The sequence below is a fragment of the Protopterus annectens genome, chromosome 4.part1, assembly GCF_019279795.1.
Source record: "Protopterus annectens isolate FY-2018-M chromosome 4.part1, PAN1.0, whole genome shotgun sequence".
In the NCBI taxonomy this organism is placed as follows: Eukaryota; Metazoa; Chordata; order Ceratodontiformes; family Protopteridae; genus Protopterus; species Protopterus annectens.
Window position 1 is genome coordinate 818,083,690 of NC_056734.1, and position 18,818 is coordinate 818,102,507.

Genomic DNA, 18,818 nt, shown 5'->3' on the forward strand with positions numbered 1-18,818 from the left:
AGGAATGCAGAATTATCTCCCCCTTGTTCTGCGGATTTGGATAAAAGGTTGGTAGATGAATAGTTTGGTTAAGAGCCACACTGGAAACCACCTTAGGCATAAATGTTGGATTTGTCCTCAGACACCTTGTCTGGGTAAAATATGATAAAAGGCTCCACAGCCATGAGGGTCTGTAGCTCTGAGACTCTTCTTGCTGAAGTAATTGCTAGTAGCAGAGCTGTTTTCCATGATAAGAACTTTATATCAGGGGTAGCAGCTGGTTCAAATGGAGGCAGGGTGAGCTTTTCCAACACATAATTGAGGTCCCATGCAGGTATTGCTGATGATCTAGGAAACCTTAAATGTTTGGCTCCTCTAAGATACTGCTTTAGTAAAGGATGAGAAGATTGCTGGCTCTGTATTGTAATGAGCCGAAATGGCAGAGGCATTGATTTTAATTGACGAGAAAGATGGGCCTTTGTCAAGCATCTCAGTCAAGTATTGTAATATCGGAGGAGTATTTGGTTCTGCTGTATCAGTTCCTTGTGCTTGATTGCAAGCACAAGACAAGTTCCTTAGGATTGGATACCAGTATTGGCGAGGCCAGTCCGGGGCAATTAGTATCATCTGCTTTCTCTTGTCCGACTTTTAGGAGGACACTGGGAAGAAGAGGCAGAGGAGGAAAGGCGTAAACCATGCTTGTTTGTGATGAGTCCTTGTGCAGAATCTTTTCAATTGATAATTTTGAGGAGAGGCTATGTCTGGGCTCCCCCATTTCTTTGTTATCATGCTGAAGACTTGTGGATCTAGTTTCCACTTATGAGGATCCATAAGGTTTCTGCTTAAATCGTCTGCCAGAGTATTTTGTTTTCCTGGTAGGAATTGAGCTTGAAGATGTATTTGGTAAGTCAAAGCTGTGTCCCACAGTGCCATGGCTAATCTGCAAAGGGTGTATATGAGTGCGTGCCCCCCTGCTTGTTTATATACCACATGACCGTGGTATTGTCCGTCTTTATCAGTAGCGGTCCTGGATGAAGTAAGTCCTTGAAGGCTGTTAGGACATTTTGAACAGCTAGCCTCTCTTTCTGGTTGATATGTAGATGCATTTGTTTTGGGGTCCATATGCCCTGAATGCATCTTCCCGCCATGTGGGCCCCCCCAGGCATAATCTGATGAGTCTGTTAAGATTTGGCTGGCAGGGGGTAGAGTGAAGGCCTGTCCCATGTTTTGGTGACATGCCTTTGCCCACCATAGAAACTCCTGTTGTAGGCAGGGAATGAGAGGAATCTGTTTCCAGACTGTGACAATGTTGACTCCATAAACTTTTTAGGGACCATTAAAGTTTCCTCATATGCAGTCTTGCATATGGAAGCAGTAGGATGCAGGATGCCATGAAGCCCAAAGCCTGTAGAATTTGTCTTGTAGATAACTGGGTTTTTGTTGCCATCAGTTTGAAGTAAGTAGTCAATTGCCTTTGCTTGTCTGGCATGAGGTAAGCCATCCGGGCAGTTGTATTCAAGCTTGCACCCAGGAATGTTATCTTTCGAGAGGGTACCAGTTGTGATTTATTTTTGTTCGTGTACCCTAGGCATGTTAGAAGCCTTTTCACAAACGCCAGGTGTTGAAGAAGAATGTCCTTGTTCTCTGCTTGAATGAGACAGTCGTGCAAGTACGGATATATTTGTATAGTTTTGTCTGCAAAATGCAATTACTGGTGCCAGGCACTTTGTAAAGACCCTGGCACAGTAGATAAGCCAAAGGGCAGTGCAGAGAATTGGTAATGCATTAAGCCAGCCTTGAATCAGAGGCATCTTCTGCACGACTGCCTTATTGGGACATGCAGGCAATGCCTCTTTTAGGTCTAATGTCACCAGCCAAGCATTCTTACCCAGCATGGGCAGACGCTGCTAGAAAGTCAGCATTTTGACTTTTGGAATGTCCAGGTATGTGTTCAAGATCGATAAATCCAGTATTGGCCGCCAGGCCTTGTCCTTTCTGGGTACCAAAAACAGTCTAGTAAAAACCTTGTCCTTTTTCCTGTTCTGGTACTGGCTGAATGGCCCCCATAACCATGAGGGACTTAACTTGTTTCTGTGCCTCTGCCCACTGATTTTTTGGCAGATCTGGCCGTTTGCCATTGGCAGAGTATGGAAAATGGAATCTGTATCCCTGTGATACTATGTTCAGCACCCACTTGTCCTGGGTTATTAACTGCGAATTTTGAGCAAAAAGTGCTAATTTTCCCCCCTAAGGTGCTGCCAAAAGATAAGTGCTTGGTGTAGGCAGAGGGAAGTCATTGGGACTATTTTCTGTAGGTCTGTGCTTTATCCCCTCCAGATTTGTAGGTAGAAGCGCCCCATTGCATTGACCTGTATGAATCTTGTGCCTGGTATCTGGAACCTTTAAGGTGTCTAGATTTGCCCCTTTGAGCTCTGTCTGACACAGGAAAGGACCAATTTTTTGTAGGCCATTGTCTACTGAATCTTGGTGGCTGCACTTGTAAGAAGTCTTTTACAGTTTGCATAGACTTAGCTTTGTCTTCCACTTTCTTTAAAACCTCTTCTGCCTTAATACCAGAGTATCATGCTGTAAAGGTACATCTAGTAATTTAGCTTTACCATGATCAAGCAAATTTTGTTCCTTTAGCCAGGCATGCCTCCTAATCACAGATCCAGTAACTGTGGCCCTGCAGGAGGCCTCAAGAATCAAAACCACATTGCAAAGTATGCTTTCCAACCTGCTCAGCTGCATGCAATAATTCCTACAATTCTTTAATTTTCTGCACATTCAGAAATCAACATAATTTTCTGTTTCAGCAATCCCATAACATGTTGATGATACTTGAGCATATGAAATTGGCAGTTTAAGGCCCTAATTGCCAAGGTTGCAGACGTATAAACCTTTTTTCCCCCCCATCTATCCAATGCCCTTGAATCTGTCAGATGGGGCAGGATTTTTTGCTGTTGAGGCTTTAACTCTTTGAACCCTGTGAAATAGTTTCAGGATCAGCAGCAGGGTTTCTAAATAAAAATTTGTGCGAGTCAGGGACTCCTGTAATATCGGTCAGGCTTGCTGGGAGCCAGAGATAAGGAGTCAGGGGTCAAGCTTGACTCCGAAAACACATCTATGTCTAAAACAGAGGGTATGGCTAAAGGCCTGTGATGAGGGAGAAGGAAATCCTGGAGCCTCTTTTTTGATTCTGAGAAATCTTGACTCTCCCAGTGAAAATGCTCCCTCAAAGTATGCAAGGTTTCTCCAAATGAATAATTCTCAGGAGGTGATGCAGATGGAATAGACTCCTCTGCATCAGAATCCTCATAGGGAGGTATAGATAATTCCTGATCAGAAGAGGAATCAGAAGAAATAGAAACCTGATCTGAAGATTCATAATCAGTGTCTTGCCTAGGCCTCTTATCTGGAGGGGGATGGGAACCCCTGATCAAGGTAATAAGGTCTTCAGCCATTTTAATCATGTTTTTTAGGCATAGAGGCCTGTGCACGTGGCTCATGCGTCATTTTTTTAGTTTTAGAAGTTGCTTTTGTCTTCGGTTTTGCAGCTGTCGTCGGTTTGATATATAAATGTTGAGGCTTGAATACACCCTCAGAAGCCAGTGCCTGCTCAGCGGCTCCGGACCCATCCGTGGGAGATACATCTGTGGGTCCAATACTTTGAGTATCTCGTAGCATGCCGGACTCCACATGGGTGTCGGTAGGGACCTGCGACTCGAAAGTAGTGGGTATCAGTGGCTGCGAAAGCACCTGAGTACTGGCGAACCGGCGACTGGCTTAGGAGAAGCTTTGTCGGTTTTGGACCTTGGCTGTCTCTGTCCTTTTCTTTGCATTTTTTTTTATGTACTCCGGTAGTCTGATTGCTATCCAATGACATTTCTGGGTAGTTAAATCTGTTTCCAAAATATTTTGAGGCAAAAATATACAGACTCTTAACAGTGCGTTGGTTAAATCTAGCACAAAACAGACAGCCAGGCACATGTGATCAGGGCCTATGCAAGGAATACAGTATAAATGAAATCCTTATGAGGTTTTTGCTTCCCAACAAGTAATACAATTAACTTTTTCTGACATCTGTATGGGGCAACAAAAAAGTTTCCCCAACGGGGTACTTAGCTTTAGTGAAGACTTCGGTTATGAAACTCAAATTCGAATATTTCAGGAGTCGGCCGACCAGCACTTGCGAAATGCTTCTGCTTCGGGCGAGAAAGACTGAAGAAAATGGCGTCGGCTGCATGTTTTATACCCCTGACGTCATGGAAGAGGAGACAGCAACCGATGCAGGGCCCAAGACTTTGGAATTCAGGCCGACTGAGGGCAACCTGCCAGCAGATTACCCAAATGTAATGACTGCAACAGTGAAACATGAACAGAGTCAATTATCAGAACCAGCCTTCCAAAGTTTTCGGGTAGGAAAAATCAAAGTCCAAATATGTAAACATCTTGCACATTTGCTTGAGCATGCTTTTTAAGCTTGTAGCCAGCTCGTGTCTGAAAAATATTCTTTATTGTCCATTGGAATTCACTGAATAGTTGAAAAGCGTACTCCTGCATGCAGAAAAAAAAAAGATTTTTATCCAGTTATATTACGTTTGATTATCCAAACAATCTGATTATCTGAACTATCCCAGGTCCCCATTAGTTTGGATAACGGACTCTACTGTATTCTCCTTTATTGGTAAAATCTGGGAAAAAAACGGTCAGGTGAATCTGCTGAGCCATGGCTGACTTGGAAGCCATCTTGGGTAGAACAGACTGATATGTATGGAAAGAAACTCTGCCTTTGTGGAAGACTAAAGGTTCTGATTGAGAGCGACTGAAACTAACATCTTTCTCATGGAAATTATGGTCACAAGAATCTAGGTTTCCATGAGAGGAATTTAAAGTGAGCTGTGGACACCGCTTCAAATAAAGTTTTTTGTCTAAACTTCTAACATAACATGGAGGCCCCAAGTTGGAAGTGGTTCTCTAATTGACAGCCTAAGGAGGAAAACTCCTTTGAGGATAGCTTTCAAAGTTTATACAAAGTCAACAAATATTCCTATTCACCAAAATGAAAATTAAAAATGGTTGCAAACTGGACCTTAATGGAAGAGAAACTACATACATAATAAAATAGATTTATAGGTGGCTACTAGGCTTCCAGTCCAGGAGACCACTGAGGAGCCTAGCACAAAATCCCAGTTGCCCCCAAGTATTGTCTGGTTAAGTGACTTGCTCAGGGTCACAGAGTATACTAACAAGATCAGAATGACTCTAACCCTGCAACTACAGCTCACAGCATTAGCCCTTTGACAAATACCAGATTTCTTATTTCAGCTTTTCTCGGTTAGGAGTCTCCACAGCAGATCACCTGTCCGCTCATGATTGGTAGTGGAGTTTTTTTTTTTTCAGTGTCAAGTTGCCAGCCTGACACCCAACCTTCCACAGTAGGGGCACACATGCACACACTCACACCTAGGGCCAGTTTAGTGTCCCATCCACCTACAGCATGTCTTTGGGATGTGGGAGGAAACTGGAGCACCCGGATGAAACCCACGCGACCACAAGAAGGACATGCAGACTCTGCACAGAAGGCACCCCATCCGAGAATTGAACTGGATAACCTCTTGTTGTGAAGCGGCAATGCTAACCGCTGCACCACAAATGCCAGACTAAGGCTTGGAAATAAGGAACATCTGGGATACAGGCTGTAAAAGGGTCAAAGTCTTAGAATTACAAAGTAATTAGTCTGAGGTCAAGACCTGGGTGACGCTTCAAAGACTGGTAGGAAAGCAGATCCTGCACGGGATCCAATATCCAGGGGGCTTCAAAAGATTAGGGCTGAGAAGAGGAAACCAGATTTTTCCTGGACCAGTAGGGGATAATACAGACACTTTGCATTTGATTGATTTCTGGGGAAAGCCAGGCCATCAGGGTAAATGTGAAAAAGCACAGAGTCCAGAGGGAGGGGCGGCCATTGCTCTCGTGACTATAGCTTGGCAGGATCATGGCAAAGTAATTGCTGTACTCTCAATGGACGAAGCAGACAGACCACAGCAAAGATTGCCCAGGACATGGAATATCTGATATACCACTGATGGATTGAGAGATTACTAGTGAGGCAATAGGATCCATCTGCCTAGCCTGTCCACAAGGCAATTGATTATCCTCAGGATGTGTGTTGCCATTAGAAAACAATGCAAGACTAATCACCCCTTCCTAAACCCTTACTGCTTCCTGGCATAGGATACAGCACCTGTTCCTCCTTGCATGTTGATATACCAATCTACAGTTTTAATTTGTTTGGGCAGAAACCACTCCTAGAGGAAGACTATCCTGAAGTTCCTACAACTCTAGGATATCAAAGTGATGGCTGGTCTTTTCTGGATTCCATAACCCTTGGCCCCCTATCTCCTTACAATACCCCACCCAGGTGAAGGCATCTGTGGTAACCACCACGGCTATAAGCTGAACAAGTGGTCTGCCAGAATGCATGAAATGGGAATCTAGCCACCGATGTGAACGCTGCTTGCAAAGTCTGGTTATAATGATCTGAGCTGAGAGGTGCTGGCAAGGCTGAGACCACTGAGCTTTGAGGAACCACCACAGAATTTTCAGATAGCGAGCAAATTATACCATCAGGACAGATAAAGTTCATAGCTGTAATGGCTTCAAGACTAAAGCAGCCACTGCAGGGAAGACTGAAGGCTCTAAATGGCTTATTTCAATGATAATTCTATCTGATGGAAGAGACCAAGTGGTCTGGTCTAGACTACATCTGATCTGATAAACTGAATTATTTTGAGCTGGATGCAAGGATAACTTTTGGTAGTTTACTGAAAATGCCCAAGGACACAGACTGTGGCTATAGTGATACCAAAGGGCAGTGAAATTAAGTGATTGAATCTGAGATGCAAGTACAGATCTCAGACACTCTGGCTATCTTGATGTGGGGGCTAGGTCCCAAAGATCTTTAGAGCATATCCAGTCATTTGCCTTGAGACAAGGTAAAATTGACAGCACTGAATATTCTGAATTGGGTCTCAGACACAGTTGTTCAATTAAATGCAGTTCAAGATAGGCCTGAGGTTTATTTTCTCTGGAACTGTAGTAAAATCCTCATCTTCTGGTCTTGCGGGATCTCTTGGCTGGCTCTTTTTTGAAAGACCATTTCCCTTGTTGCTGCTTATAATTGACGAGGTGGTACATCTAGAAGCGGCATATTGAATTTTGGGAGCCAGGGACTAGGAAAAGGGCACTGAAAGATCTTTGGATATTATCCCTCTAACTCATTTGTCCTGAGTGATGGCCAAGTGGGGGGGGGGGGGACCACCACCACAGGAGAGCAGTCAGGCAGGGATGGTGCGACTGCCTAATGGAAAAGTGCTCACAAATCCCTGAATGTATTGCTCCTCCAACCAGCCTTGTGGCCCATATCTGCTGAAGGGGCTGCCACAGAGTGACGTTTCAAACAGTTGCCGCTAGCATTTTTTTTTTTTTTTTTTTTTTTTTTAAATCAGATTGACTTTGGGACCCTTTGATTCCCAGTATACGACCTTTTGCAGTCTTGTTAGCACTTCATTTTTTGGCCATAATGTGCAAGGAAAAATGTAGAAGATCCAAATGGGAGTGTTTGCAAAGGACGACTTAAAGTTGTCTAAAATCCCATAGGCACTCCAACAGCAGCACTGTGTATAAGACACAAGAAGCTTGAAATGTAAATCATAGCATTCAAGGAAGTCTCCTATGGGTTCCTTAAGTTTGAAGTTGGAAGTCTTCTCAGAGTAGCAAGAGCTTGTTGCACCAAATCCCTCTGAAAACGATTCAAGTGTGTGGTGAAGTTCAGGGCCCCAATTGCAAAGACGCTCAAGCACACACTCCTTCCCCCAGTCTGTCCACAGCTCTAGCTAGGAGAACAGACAGTGACTATTATTTTGTCAGCTCCCTTTTCATTGGTGCTGCCACTACAACAGAATCCAACAGACTTTTGAACCAATGCTGTCTGTCCTTAAGAGGCCTAAGAATTATCTGGCTTCTGTGGTACAATTCAGATGTACTGATTTCTAAATTCATCTGCTGGAGAGACTGCCCAAGAAATAAATGGTATCAAGCTGTAGCCTCAAAAAGAATTTCCTTGGGGGTAATGTTTCATCACTGGGCCATCCGCTAGCTCAGGTGCACAAGTTTTATGATCTCTCCAAAAGTGGTGTCTTCAGTGAGGATTCCATCAATCCCCTCCTACCAGAACCTGTCAGATATGGCTGACAGACCAGGTGTTGAGCCTCCTTTTACACACTGTCCTTCTCAGACCATCGGAGTGGGGGTTAAGGTCTAGAGCTGGAAATCTTCAGAGCCAAAGATGTCTCCAATTCCTACGGATGCCTTTTCCTGGAATCAGATTCTTTTGATGCATGCTTCTCTGAAGGTTTTTCTGTCTTTAGTAGTTTCTGGATCCAGGGGCAAAAGGCCTTTAGTTATAAGCTTGGTCCTGCAGTCTGAACAATGCTCTGGGCCCAAAGACTTTACACGTATGGAGCAATCCTTCAACAAGAGGTCCACTCCCAATCACACCACACATAGTTAATTGATGTCTTGGGGTGGGACTACATGTCCACATTTTGGCCACTTTCCAAAACGGTTTTCCTTTGCCCTTATCCAAGCCAAAGCTTCTCTCAAACACTCAATTTAAACAAAAAAAAAACTGAAACACTGAAAACTACAAACTATACCATTTAAAAAATCACCGTCATAGAAATCACAAGAGAGATATAAACTTACTATAATTATAAATTCTTGTGTCCGTTTTTTTTTTTTTTTTTTTTAAATGAGAGGACCACGAAAATAATAGCCAACACTGAAAGCAGGTGAACAGAAAAGGGGCTAGATTTGAAGCAACAGTCAATTAAGACTTGGGCAATAAGAAAATCCATATATTTTAGAATTAACTTTTGAAGAAATAAAAGAGGAGCACTCAGCCTCACACAAAACTGGAATCAATGCCTGTTCAAGATGGTAACAACTGATGGTAACTGTACACTAAAGCATGACGGGGGAAAAGTATTCTTAAAGGGGTTGTTTCAAGACTAGAACACTGGTTTTGCCAAGTTGTTAGACAAGTGGCCAAGGACCCATAAATTAGATTAGATGGATTGAATGAAAAGGATTATGTGCTATCACAAAGCCTCACTATTACGCAGTGCAACTGAAATGCACTGGGAAAATTAGGAAACTGATAGAAAGCAAAGGATGCTGGATGCTAAACGCTCTGTACAAAACTAGATGTTTTGCTTTTTCACCACTCCGTCTCAGTACATTAAGCACCAACATCAACTTCACTGCCCATGTGCACGTCAACAAGTGCAGAAGAAATCACATTAACCAGTAAAAGAAATAGATTTAAAAAAGTCCCTCTATCCTAAACGAATAAACAATAGCTATTTTCTTCACAGTTTGAACTAGAGCCATCAATTCAGAAATGCTATTCTTAGATTTCCAACGCACTTGGCGAGTCTTCCACTTCAGCCTATAGTACAATTGTCACCTCAGACAAACTGAAATTGCTAAACAGGAACACAACCATGACTATATGCAATACCTCTCTTCATAGGTGATCTTGCTGTTAATGGCACCTCAGAATGCAAACACTGTGTTCACTAAACACAGTGGTTACCTTCAAATTACAGATGTTCGAAGGTCATTAAATCCATTGCACTAAATTCTATCCAAATTCTCCTTAAAACATCAATGTCCCTCAAATATACCTGAATTCTAAATGCCTACCCCAGCCTCAAATCTCACTTTTATCCAAGCACTGTCAAATAAGGAAACCAATCTGATGCAAGACCAGCAAGTATATATGGTGCATTGCTTTCTTTGTTTACACTTACTTCCAAATTAAACTGTCAGTATAAAGAAATAATTCTGCACAATCCATGCCTACTCAGCTTTCCAGTAATGTATTAACTGCCTACACCAAAACAACAAAACTTTTAACACAAACTTAAGTCTTTGCTTTAGCTGTCCTACTATACATATTCACACTGTCCGAACTTCAGTTAATCTACACCTGCCCAAACCAGAATGCACAAATCAGCAATTAAACACTGAGCATTATCACTGCAAATGAACTCTGCTGATAAATTGGTCAACCCTAACAAAATAACGGGGTCAAACAGGCTACTTGGAACAAAATTAAACACTTACTCAAAAGGGCTTGTGCTCTTTATTTCAGAGTTGCTACCGCATTATTTTCTTACCAATACCCACACAAATTCATGCATTTTTTCAACCATGCTATATTAAAAAGAAAATGATCAATACCCTAAGAAACTGCTGTTACAGAGTGGTGCACAAGAATAGGAAAGGCATGCAACTGCTCACACACAAATTTCAACGTGTTCAGAAAATTAAACTTCTGAAATTCAGTTCAGTCTCAACAAAATACTTCTGACATATCACAAAAAGGTATGAAAACAGCCAAAAGGCATTTTTACTAAAACGATGAACCACTTCACAAGATCCTGTAAATGAATGCAAACAAAACTGTTAAAGGTAATATTCTAACAGTTTACTACCTGCTCATACAGGTGTTAAACTGTAAACAAGCACTAAGAGGTGCATCCATCAGCATTCTGTGAAATACTACTCCGCAGAAAACCTAGAGGCTTAACCATTCATAAATTCTCACAAATACAAAAATACTCACAATTATATGAAGTGCTACAGTCGGCACTCTGACGTCCAAGTGCAACCCAGCAGATACTTCCTTATCATGGGCATCGGAAACTGAATCTACTGAGCGTCTCCTAGAAAAAAAGTACAACAATTTTAGCTCCAATGAAAAGTCAAAGTTTGCAACAGGTATGAAGAACTTGTCACTCACACATGACAATTTGAGCCCCAAACCTTCAAAACATAGCCAAAAAAAAGTAAGATAGCAAATCTTCCAGAACCATAAGCATCACGGCATTCTTACTACATTGCAGATCAGAGGAGACAGTTCTACACATAGATAATACTAAGCTCTTGGTCCAGTGGACCACCAAGAAGTCTAGCTCAAGCTCTCATTTGTCAAGATCACTGTCTAGTTAAGTAACACTCTCAAGGTTGCACAGTAAGCAAAATAAAAGCTGAGGGAATCAAACCATGGACCACAGGAAGCAGCTCATTAACAGCAAATAGCCTTAATCGTCTGCACTTACTACCATGAAGTACTTTGAGACCACTGGCCTGTATAGCATGCACAAGACAGGTCTAAAAGTACTGCCAATACTGGCAAGAGGGGGGGGGGGGGTGTCCAGCTCCCTCACTTCTCCAGTATGGGTCTCCAACTTAAACTATGGAAGAATGGGGCTGCTTTTATTTTTTTTTCTAAACTCTGGCACCAGAGGATTTGCTAGCAGTACAAGAAACAGTGACAGGGTGGCTGTATTCTTCATGAGTTTTCCTTAGACCACCATAAAGAAACTGACACTACAGACTTGTTCAAACCAAACTACATGCGAGTACCAGCTCTGACAGAAGCCCAAAAGAACATATTAACATGCATACACCCCAGATCACTGCATCAAATCTCTTAAGCAAAGCATTCTGCATTTACACAGGAAGCACATGTATTTGTCAATTAAATCAGTTATTCAAATCAATAAACGGGTTTTCGTCACCTGGCAGAATAAGAAGTGCAGCGGTGTCCTAGGATTGGAGACTCGGACAGACTGAAGGGGCAGATTGACATGGAGGTGCAAAGAAAGTGGGTGGTGAAGCAGAAATCAGGAATCCAAAGTAGAGAAGCATAAAAAAGGCAAGAGAAAAAAGTAACAAGACAAAGCAAGCACACTACAATTCAAGCATCAGTTACGTTCACTCATCACTTAAGGCAACAAAAATGTTAAAGGAAAAAGATTTGAACCTACCCAAAAATGTTGGTGAGAGAGTTGAGAAGGCTTCCAGGCTGAGTCTGTGATTTTCTACTACAAAAAGGGGAAAAAAAATCTGATCAGTACCTGAATGATCCCTGCTTCCAAGAATAGACAGCTACTTGCAACAAAACCAACATCTGCCTTTTACCATTTTCCAGAGTAACTTGACAATTAATACAAGCATGCCAAACAGCTGTGGTTTAAACCTGAATGATGCAGAAACAGGGCAACTGTTTTTATAACTGCTAGCACCATACAGAACAGTTCTTTTCATATGAACGTTGAATATTCTCTCATCCAATTTCATATTTCAGCTTACAGTGCACTATTTCAATGCTCTTTTCTGCTCTGCACTTCAGCTTACTGTCAAGATTTCCATTAGGGTGCCAGTAACTGGGGCAAGGAGTCTGAATATCCTTGGGAATGCTATGACAAAAGGGCAGGGTCAAGTTGTGTTCACAGGCACAAAAGTCTTATCAGAACTAAAAAATTAAGGCTCAAATTACCAGGGAAGAAACCATTTAAACAAGCTGAGGACAAAGTGTAAATAGTACATGAACTCAGACACGGACTAAAGATAAATACCCCCCACGCACACAAAAAAATTAAAGCAGTTACAGGTTGTAGAAAAGCTACAGATTTGAATATCCCAAGATCAGAGTCTCATTCAATTCCAACCAAAAACCTCCCTCAGACTGAACCTTATTTCTTCAGGAGGGTCAAACGTGTCAATCCTGGTGTAAATTGTAGATACACATCAAGTCATTAATTTACGCTCAATGAAGACAGAGCTGTACTGCTTAACGTACAAGGGAAGGTTATTCCAGAGGTTTGGGAACAGCTAGGTTATAAAACTACCATTTCATCACATTTTATCTGCTGGTGAATATTTAGGTCACTGGTACTGGGGATATTGGTCTTGCAGAGAAACCAGAGGTATAGAACAATGGGGTCTCAATGGTAAGCAAGACAAATCTCTCCTAGACTCTATAAGATACTGAACAGAGGGATACAGCTTCCAGCCTCTTTTGGTAGCTCAGGGACTTTACACTTGTGATTGTTTTAAGGAACGTTTGGGAACTTTTTAATTGTACACATTTAAGATGCACCCGAAAGGGAGCACTATACTTGATAAATGGCCTGATCAACAGTGAGTACAAAGGAGTGGATACCTCTTTAGACCTTCAGGATATTCTTTTGCCAATCAGCTTGGCCAAATTAGAGGATTTCCTGACTGCTGTCAACACAAGTACCTAGGTCCCCGTCTAAACTCATTTTGTAGTTGTGTACTGTCTATACAGTACGATGAAGAGTTGCCTACTAAAAGTGTCAATACACTTATAATTTACTTTGAGCCCATTTAATTACACCAAGAATTTACTGGGGGAAGGGGTCATCCTGGAGAGACTACCTCCAGTTTAGATACCAAAGTGACACTGCTAGTCAGTTTCATTATTTGATGAAGCAACTTCAACTTGCAATGTTCCCCCCCCTTTTCTTTCTTTAAGCCAGCTTGTCTTCCACCTTACCGCATACCGATTGATGTTTAAACCGTTTAGTTTTTGTAGGAAGCCTGCATGGAGAATTGTGCTGAAGGCCTCGGTCAGGTCAAGATGTGCTGTGTGCATGGCATGGTCACATATCTACAACCTTCATAACCCTTTCAAAGATATTTACCATATTAGCTAGGATCTACCCTTTTACAGCTAAACTGTTTGGGGGTAAAGTTTAACAAGGCTGTCAGCTTAGGTGGTCTGTTAAACGTTCCATTGATTTGCAGATAAGATTGTAGGGCCAGAGAGTCCAATAAGCTGGGTCAGCTTTAAGGCCACCTTTAGGGAAGGGTATCACCAAATGCAGTGATTTAAAAATAAAGAACACAAGCCTTCCCAAACAAACATCCACAACAGTCATGTATTTCTAGGGTTAATGGTCCAAAGTCCTTGCGAGCAGGAACAAATGGAAATGATCAGTTAGGATCATACAACCAAGCTCCCTGCAGTACATGAGAAAGCAACCATCAGTTAGTATCCCCACATAGCTAAACACAAAACTTTCAGCAAAACTTTACTCTGGAACACCCCAACATATCTGTTGCTTGTTTGTCTCTTGCATACAAATAATGAGGAGGCCTGGGATTTCGTTTAGATGTTTTAATATACAGAAACATCAAGATGGATAGCGGCATCTATAAAACACGAATGAACAGACAGCTTACACATACATGTTCACATCTCGACAGCTAACTACAAAACAGCAGTCTGACTTGCACGTGCTCGGTATTTATACATTTGTGAAAGCCCTTTGATAGCTTCTTAAAAGTATATACATGCTCAATGATCTACAGCCTTCCTTAGAAAGATTGCTCTTTAAAGAAATATTAGAGCTAGACGCACATTACTATGTACATTAGAAAAAAATGTTCATGTCCAAGTTACTTCAAATCTATTGCAAGAGATTCGACTACATCTTATAACAATACTTCTGCAGTGCACAGCTCTTATCTGGAACACTTGGATTTGTCACAGGAATAGGAATGTCCTCTGGAATTTCCTCTCTCTCAGGCTATCTGCTGTGATATTGGCTCGGACGCAGGATGCAAATGTTTCCGATTCTGGATTGCTCCTTCAGATTTTATAGTGTACAGTCTTGGCTCTGCCCCAATACTCTTCACAACACCAATCCGATCATAGCCTTTGGCTGTCTGTATCCTTACCAACTCTCCTTTTCGTAATGGACTGAGAAGTCTGCTGGTCCTATCATAGTAGAACTTCTGGGATTGAGTTTTTTCAACAGGTTGGCTTTTAGTGATATGTTGTCCTTGACACCTGGAACCAACAACTTGGTAATGTGGTTCTGGTTTGTCTCGAAAGTAGTCTCTGTGCAGGTGAACCAAGATGTTTGTCACGAGGAACATTTGAAATTTAAGGGTTTCAGGAAAGCATCACTATTATCTCGTTTTGATTTCCCCAGTAACTGCTTTGCACTTTGCGTTCTACCAAACCATTTGACTGCAGGTACTCTGGACTCCTAATGACATGACTAAGATCCCATTCCTCAGCAAATGTTTTGAACTCTTGGCTTGTAAACTGCATACCATTGTCTGAAATAACTGTGTGGGTTTGTACATGGAAATCCACACACCTGGTTCAGCTGAAGCGGTCCTGTTGATGTGGCTTTGTACTAGAACAAAAGTGCTTTCTCAATGTCTTATAAGTTCATAGACAGGTACTAGGCTATCGGCTATAGAGCCTAGCTCTATAAGCCTAGCCAAAAAGTTCCTTGGCTTTTGCCACCCAAGAAAATGATTTTCCTGCACCCCTGTCGAGCAGAGCCACAGAGGTGATCCCCAGGGTGAATTTCCTATTTCCCATCCAATTGTCCAGATTCCTCTTAAAGAGGGCCAATGAGGGGCTCTGCTTGATGTGAATAGGTAGTCTGTTAGAGTATGGGAAGTCTCTGGGACAGGAATCTATCCCTCTAGCATGTTTGGTTTATTGTGGTGGCAAGGTTCAGGTCCCTGGAGCATGTGGCATGGAGAGATTGGGTTTTTTTTTTTTTTTTTTTTTTTTTTAACTGTAGCATGTCCAACAGAAAGTACAGTTGTGTACACTTACCATAAATGAAGATGTTAGAGTGTATTCACTGTTGCAGTCATTACATTTGGGTCATCTCAGCCGGCCTGGCCTGAATATCAAAGTCTTGGATTCCTGTGTCGGATGCAGTCTCCTCTTCCATGACATCAGGAGTATAAAACATGCACCCAACACCATTACATCAGTTTTTCTTACCCCAGATGTCAGGCGCCCCCATAATGGGAAGCAATCATATGTTGTTACACCTCCAACAAAAAAGCAAATACACCAGAAAGCTCAAATACACCAAACAAGGAGAGGTAGAGCCAAGAGAAGTCAGGGGGCTGGAGGGAGGGGTAACCAGGACTGCAACAGTGAATACACTCTAACATCTACATTTATGGTACATCTAAACAACTGTACTATGTTCTTAGTGTTTCAGTCATTACATTTGGTTTCATTCCCACAGCAAATGAAGGGAGGAGGAAGTTGGAGAGCATTAGGACCAGCTATTAGGCCCTGCAAAACTGCAGTGGCAAAACCAGCTCTGGATTTAGAAAAAATAGGCATGTGGTAATGCTTGAAGGTATGAACAGAGCTCCAGGTAGCAGCTTCTAGGATGTCCCTGGCAGGGACCCCCTCTAAGAAAGGCTGTAGAGGTAGATGCAGCCCTGGTGGAATGTGATCTTATCCCCTGTGGGGTAGGTTTTTCATGGTGCTTATAGCAGAAATGAATGCAATGAGCTATCCATTTAGAAATTGTTTGCTTTGAAATGGCCTTCCCCTCTGCCCCTGCAGCAAAGCCAACTAGCAGTTGTTCAGATTTCCTGAGAGGCTTAGTCCTGTCCAAATAAATTCTAAGTTGTCTGTGCATGGCCAAAGAGTGCAGAATTCTTTCCCCTTTGTTTTGTGGATTAGGAAAAAAGGTAGGCAAATGAATGGACTGATTTAGGGCCACACTAGACACCACCTTGGGCATGAAGGAAGGATTGGTCCTGAGGGAAACCCTGTCGGCATGGAAGATAATGAAGGGCTCCAATGCCATGAGGGCCTGTAGTGCAGACACATTTCTTGCTGATGTGATGGCTAGAAGGAAGACGGTTTTCCAAGAAAAGAATTTCAACTCTGCAGTTGCAGCTGGTTCAAATGGAGGGAGAGTGAGCCTTTCCAATGCCAAGTTAAGATCCCAGGCTGGAGAAGGGGCTCGCCTGGGGGTCTTAAGTTTTAGCCCCTCTGAGGAACTGCTTTAACAGTAAGTGAGAAAAGAGGGGTGGTTCAGTATTATAATGTGCTGAAATGGCAGAGGCATAAATTTTGATAGACTAGAAGGATAGGCCCTTGTGGAGCATTTCTGTTAAGTACTGAAGGATATGAGATAAGCTGGGCACCGTAGTGCCCATCACCAGAGTCTGGCTCCAGGAACAGTATCTTTTCCACTTTTCAGCATAGGATTTTCTAGTACTAGGTCTCCTTGCTTCCAGAATGACATCTAGCACCTGCTTACTGAGGGATGCTATTGGAGAGCTCAGACAATTAGCCAGGCTGCAGGGTTCAGTGTTTGAAGGAGAGGGTGCAGAATCTGGCCCGCCTGCTGGGACAGCAGGGAAGGTGTTGGAGGTAGGTGCCATGGATCCAGCAGCATCATACTGTGCAAGAGAGGGTTACCAGTGCTGGCGAGGCCAGTCTGGTGCTATCAATATTGTCTTTGGTTTGTCCCATTTGATCTTTAGCAGAACCTTCGAGAGGACAGGAAGAGGGGAAAGGCATAAACTGAGAGGCTTTCCCAGGTAAAGGACCGGGCATACACTTTCCAAGCTTGACTGTGGGGACTCCTTGTGCAGAATTTGTTCAATTGGTATTTCTGAGCGGAGGCAAATAGGTCTATCTCTGGGGTCTCCCATTTTTTCCTCAACAGGTTAAATATTTTTGGTTCCAGTTTCCATTCGTATGGGTCCATGAAATTTTTGCTTAGGTCGTGTGCCAGTGAATTTAGCTTGCCTGGCAGAAATTGAGCTTGCAGGTGCACTTGGTAGCTCAGGGCTATGTTCCACAAAGCCATGGCTAGTCTGCAGAGAGGGTCCGAGTGGGTTCTTCTTGCTTGTTTATGTATCACATAACTGTGTTCTGTCTTTACCAATAATTGTCCTGGAAGAATATGGTCTTTGAAGGCTGTCAGAGAATTCTGTACAGCTAGCATTTCTTTTTGGTTGATATGCAGGTGCATCCGACTCTGGTTCCATTTGCCCTGAATGCACTGCCCTGCCAAGTGAGCCCCCCATGAATAGTCTGATGCATCTTAAGTCAGGGTTTGGGCGGCAGGGGGAGCCCCTCGTTTAGGTGGCAGGCCTCTGCCCATCAAAAGGAACTATCTTTATACAAGGAATGATAGGAATCATTGTCTCCAGGTACTGAGAATGTTGACACCATAGGCTTTTTAGATACCATTGTAGTTTCCTCATTTGCAGTCTTGCATATGGAACTAGCAGAATGCAAGAGGCCATGAACCCTTGGGCTTGCAGGATTTTCCTTGCAGACAGTTGGGTCTTTGGGGCCAGTAGTCTGAAGTAAGCTATCAAATAAACTTGTTTCGCTGTCACAAGGTAAGCCATCCGGGAAGTTGTATTCAAACTTGCTCCCAGGAATACAATTTGTTGGCAGGATACTAGATGAGATTTCTTTTAGTTTATGGTGTACCCCAGTGATGTTAAAAGTTTCTTTACAAATGCCAGATGTTTTAATAGCATGTCCTGGCTTTCTGCCCAAATATGACAATCGTCCAGGTATGGGTATATATCTGAATATTTCTCTGCCTGCAAAATGCAATGGCTGGAGCTAGACACTGAATACCCTGGGTGCAGCAAATAAGCCAAATGGAAAGTGCAGAGAACTGATGCATGGAGCCTGCTCTGAAGCATAGGCATTTCCTGCAAGATTCCCTTACTGGAATGTGCAGGTAAGCTTCCTTTAAGTCTAAGGTTGCCAACCAGGCCATCTTTGCCTAGCATAGGAAGCAGCTGTTGAAGTGTTAGCATTTTGAATTTTGGGACTACCAAAAAGGTGTTTCGAATAGAGAGGTCCAGGATAGGGCGCCAGGAGCTGTCTTTTTTGGGTACCAGACAGAGTCTTGAGTAAAAACCATGTCCCCTTTCTTCTGCTGGGACAGGATGAACAGCCCTGATACTTAGAAGAAAGAGAACCTGCTGTGCCCCACTGATTTGGGGGTGGTCTGGCCAACCGTTTGGGGTTAGTAAGGTGTGGAAGTGGAATCTGTATCCTTGGAAGAATATTTAAAACCCAACTGTCCTGGGTAATGAGTTCCCAGTTTTTGTATGCAAGGTAATCTTTCCCCCTAAGG

At 42.7% G+C, this 18,818-nt stretch overlaps 1 protein-coding gene across 2 annotated transcripts in view; it reads right to left on the bottom strand.

Annotated features, from left to right (window-relative positions):
• ATG16L1 (autophagy related 16 like 1) overlaps positions 1-18,818 on the bottom strand; it is a 1,009,779-nt gene that overhangs the window by 842,664 nt on the left and 148,297 nt on the right. The window contains exons 8-10 of one of the 2 annotated variants that reach the window (XM_044070583.1): positions 11,883-11,939; positions 11,634-11,684; positions 10,676-10,775 (exon numbers count right to left, since the gene is read on the bottom strand). In XM_044070583.1, the coding sequence (XP_043926518.1) occupies positions 10,676-10,775; positions 11,634-11,684; positions 11,883-11,939 (208 nt within the window). The remainder of the gene's footprint in view (positions 1-10,675; positions 10,776-11,633; positions 11,685-11,882; positions 11,940-18,818) is intronic. The other variant, XM_044070584.1, reaches the window with a different exon arrangement.